The 5,000-nt window shown below is 37.7% G+C and overlaps 1 protein-coding gene across 1 annotated transcript in view; it reads right to left on the minus strand.

Annotated features, from left to right (window-relative positions):
* The window catches only part of LOC143028755 (atrial natriuretic peptide receptor 1-like), a 944,795-nt gene that overhangs the window by 450,387 nt on the left and 489,408 nt on the right, over positions 1-5,000 (minus strand). The window contains exons 14-15 of the mRNA XM_076191127.1: positions 523-699; positions 98-266 (exon numbers count right to left, since the gene is read on the minus strand). Coding sequence (XP_076047242.1) covers positions 98-266; positions 523-699 — 346 coding nt within the window. The remainder of the gene's footprint in view (positions 1-97; positions 267-522; positions 700-5,000) is intronic.

Consider the following 5,000-nt stretch of genomic DNA (forward strand, 5'->3'; position numbering starts at 1 on the left):
TCACACCAGTTTTATCACGGCTTATGATGACATGCATTTACACATATACACAAAGTATTGACAAGAGATAAAGGCGGAGAGGAGCAAGACGACTTACTTTTCCAAAAGGCGTAGCTCTGTTGGCTGTTGTCGTTCTCGTCAGCGTCGCGTAGTGCAAGAAGGCCGAAGTCTGTGATTTTGCAGACAAAGCGGGAGTCGACCACGCAGTTCGAACTCTTGAGATTGCCATGGTTGCGGATCTCGCTGTTGTGCAAGAAGGCCATGCCCTAGGCGTGGAAGAGGTTGAAGCTGTAAGCCCTTAGAAATTCGCACCAGTATAGTAGTCAAAAAGATAGTGAGTTCAGAAATTTGTATAGGTAGAACCAACGCAGCATACTGCTACAGAGATAACAAAAAATTACGTCTGATCTTTTACCTTACCAGTGGGTACGACGTTATGTACAGAAAATTAAACATCTTTCGAGATTTACATGTGGGACCATTAGGTCCATAGATTCAGATCTCCTTCTGGACCCCAGTTACCTTGATGATATCGTGCATTAGAGAGTATCGGAACATCGAGTCGAGGTTGATCTGGTCATTCTCGAGAATGTCCTGCAGTGACCCTTTCGGGCAGTACTCGGTCAGGATCACGCAGTTCGGCGGGTCCAGACACGCCCCCATGAACCGCACCAGGTGGTCGTATTGCAGATCCTTCATCTGGAAGTAAATGATCACAAATACATATCAATTAATAAAGATATGTAAATAAATAAACAAAAAGATAAATAATCAAGTTAATAAGTAGGTAAATTAACTAATCAAATTATATATATATATATATATATATATACATATATATATATGTATATATATATATATATATATATATATATATATATATATATATATATATATTGTCATTTGCTTACTAGGTTTGTCCTAAGATGATGGAAGGTATGTAACTAATTCTGAGTGTAGGGGTAAGTCGAATTCAAGTTCTGGAGCAAGCCCGTAACAAACAAAATGGAACGTATAGAGATTACAGGTAGATTACGGTACGTTCCGATCTGCAGCTCATATAAGAATGGGATGTAAGTAATGTAAGGAAGGTTGGTTAATATGGAAGTCTGCACGAAACTTAAATAATCTATATCTATGACAAAAGAAAAATAAAGATTTACTGTTTGTACATTTACGAACATACACTCACAGTATTCTGAGGAATCTAACATAAATATTCATTTCTAGTGAAATACATACAACAGATAAAAACAACAACTAAAGTTCAAGACAATGGTTTACACTGATAATTGCGAAATCACACATGGTGTAACGATCAACTGCGTCGAAGGGGTGAGACCAGGAAGGTGAAGTCCACATGGTGGGGGGGGGGGTTAGTAGATAAGAGAGAGGGCTGGCTGGGGGCCAGTGACCTTTATATAGTCGAGGGGGGCGTGGCTTAGCGATTCATGGTCATGCTTCGAAGCCGAACGTATGGCGTACGTTGTCATACGTATGAGCAACGTTGGGGTGATGAGACGGCTTCAAAACTTCGATCGTAGCAGGCGGGAGATTTGAAAGTCTCATTCGATTCACGGCTGGCTATAACAATGTATATATGTATATATATTTTTATATAAATTTATATATATATATATATATGTCTATATATATGTGTATATATATATATATGTATATGTATATATGTATATATAAATATTTATATATGTATATATATATATATATGTATATATATATATGTATATACGCACACACAAACACGGGAGACCCAATGGGGCCACATGCAGAAATTGAAATATGGTAGTGCCGAGGACTCGAACTCAGCGATCACATGACAAGTGCCGTAGTAACTAACCTACTACGCCATCAAGAAAGATATAAATTAGAAGTATACATTGGGTCTCCCGATGTTGATGGCTTAGAATTAAAGTGCATTGTGGTTGTTAAAATGTTACTCTAATCACTGGGACCCATTCAATTTTGTACAAATACTTTCCCGCGTTTGTATACTTCCAATTGTACTATCATAGTGGAGATGGGTTGAGCGTAAAATTTCAAGTAAGTATAACTCGAGCATACAAATATATAAGAAAGCTTGCGCTCAATTTATATCTCTCTTGATGGCATAGTTGGTTAGTTACTACGGCACTTGTCATGTGATCGCTGAGTTCGAGTTCTCGGCAGTACCATATTTCAATTTCTGCACGTGGCCCCATTGGGTCTCCCGATGTTGATGGCTTAGAATTAAAATGCATTGTGGCTGTTAAAATGTATCTCTAATCACTGGGACCCATACAGTGTTGTACATATATATATATATATATATATTTATATATATATATATATATATATATATATATATATATATATATATACTCACACACACACACACACACACACACACACACACACACACACACACACATATATATATATATATATATATATATATGTTGAAATATGTATGACAGAATGAATGAAAAGGGAGGTGAGGTAAACGCCAAAAAACCGTGGGAGTTTTATTACTAACTTTTCGTTCTTAAGAGGATTTCCTCAGCGTATACACTAAGAAAAATATTCACAGTTTATATACTTTACTTTCCTTACCCCGTTCCTCCCCGATCTCCGTCTTTCCTTCGCTCCGCTTCACATCGAACAAAGGCACTAGTCATTTTTTCTCTATGGTTATTGCAAGGCTTTGAAGCTATGTATGATGCTTCAATTATTTTTCTTTCTTGTTTTCATAATCCTTTGAGGGGCACCTCTGTATTTTCCCAGTCAGGAAGGTGGCCAAAATTGTCTATATGAACCACTAGTGAATTTGATGTCCGGTGGGCTTCTACGTCATTCTTGTGTTCATATAGCTGTTTTATTATTATTATAAATCAAACCTCCGCCAGTTTCCCCTAAATAGCTGATGGGACAGCTTTTACAAGGAATTTTATAAATCGGGATGTCCTCAGCACCTATATGGTACTCATTTCTGTTTTTGTTTTTAATGATGTCATTCATTCTGGTCCCTGTGCCATATGCAATTCTTAACCCTGCCTTGGTGAGCAACTGTCCGATTTCATACGCGTGTTTGGAGTTGGGGACGGACAAAAAGCTCCCGCTGTCACCTTTGTTCTCACATATTTGGCCTTCTCTGGTTCTTCTGGTTATTCTTAAAGCTTTCCCTTTTAGTCTATGTAAGAGTCCTTGTGGATAACACAGTTTCCTAAACATGTCAAAAATGTAGTCAATTTCATCTTGGAGAAATTCCTTAATGCACACCCGGTATGCTCTCAAAAAGAAACCTATTACCACCCCGCTTTTTAGTCTTAGATGGTGAGTAGAGTAGTAGCGGATAATGTCGTTTTTATTTGTGTCTTTTCTGTGCACTGAGAAAGCAGTCTTATTCCCTTTTGTCCAAATTACCCAGTCTAGGAAGGCCAATTTGTCATTGTCCTCTTGTTCCATAGTAAACTGTATCTCCTTTTCTATCCCCATTGAGGATGTTTAATTTATCACTGAGATCCGTCTCCCTGGGGGTGATAACAAGTACATCATCCACGCACCGCAACCATGTTGTATCTTGGCTCATTATTGTGGTAATATACTCCTTCTCTAGAATATCCATGTACAAAGAGGCTAGAACACAACTGAGAGGACTCTCCATCGCGAGGTCACGGCACTAAAAATCTTCATCATTGGATATGAAGGAACCAAATTTAACACATAAGGATATCAACTTCAAATAATCCCCCTTGCCAAGAAAGTCTTCGTATTTCATGTCGTTGACCACCTCTTTGGCTGCTTTTAATGCCCCTTCAATAGATACATTAGTAAATAAACTTGTTACATCATACGATACCAACATCTTTTGTGAGAGATCTGTACCTTGTATTCTCTCAATCAGATCATTTGAATTTTTCAGGTGCGCTTTGCTCACTGACCCTAGTCTAGAGGATAAGGGTTTGGCCAAACACTTGGCCAATTTGTGTGGTGTACTGCAGATCCCGAAAGTGATGGGTCTCATAGGGATGTTTGGTTTGTGCGTCTTTGAGAGTCCGCGCATACTGGGTGGTCTAGGGGTTTCCTGCAGTAGCCCCACTAACTTCTTACCTCTGTTGGATTTGACCAGTATCCGCCTAGCTTCTTTCTTGAACTTCTCTCCTCCCACTTCCGCGTGCCCCTTATGTTTCTGTTCGTAGGTGGTGGTGTCACTAAGTAGGTCTGATATTTTGTGAATGTAATCGGTTTTGTTCATGATGACGGTTCCTCCCCCTTTATCGGCACTCGTGATCATCAGGTTATCATTATTTCCAAGGTTCTCTAAGGCTGACCTGAATCTTTTTGGTATAGCGTAATTGTGGGAAGATAACAGAGATGGCTTTGTCCTGCAATGATGAGAAGTGTAAAAATGAACATATATACATCAAATTTGAAAGATCTTTTATTTCTGTATATCAATACGTCAAGGAAAGGTAATATGGAAATAGAAAAATAACCAATTACCTTTTTCCTTGACGTATTGATATACAGAAATGAAAGGTCTTTCAAATTTTATGTTCTTTCATATGTTCATTTCTACTCTTCTCATCATTGCAGGACAAAGGCATCTGTGTTATCGTCGATGTACATTAGAGCTTATCGTATTTGTAGTTCGGAGTTTTTGGATGGTGAATTCTCAAGAATATGTGACACAGCTTCAAAATTAAAGTATCCCAAGTACATAATTGACAATTCTCAAAAAATGGCTGGGAAGTCTTATTTTGAAGATAAAGCTGGAGACACATTTAATTCTAAAAATCTTCTCGTACTTCCTTAGCATGATAATTTCATCAAGTTACCTTATATTCTTAAGAATTTCAACATCCAAGTTATTTTCGAAAACTCACAGTAAAAAATATTTTAATTGAAAATTCACCTTAAAGTAAGGAAAGTTGCGTATATAAAACTCCATGTAAATATTGCAACAAATGCTATATTGGTCAGACTGGAAAGGAATTAAATGT

Source organism: Oratosquilla oratoria, chromosome 1 (genome assembly GCF_046742065.1).
Source record: "Oratosquilla oratoria isolate Oo_2021 chromosome 1, ASM4674206v1, whole genome shotgun sequence".
Taxonomy (NCBI): Eukaryota; Metazoa; Arthropoda; class Malacostraca; order Stomatopoda; family Squillidae; genus Oratosquilla; species Oratosquilla oratoria.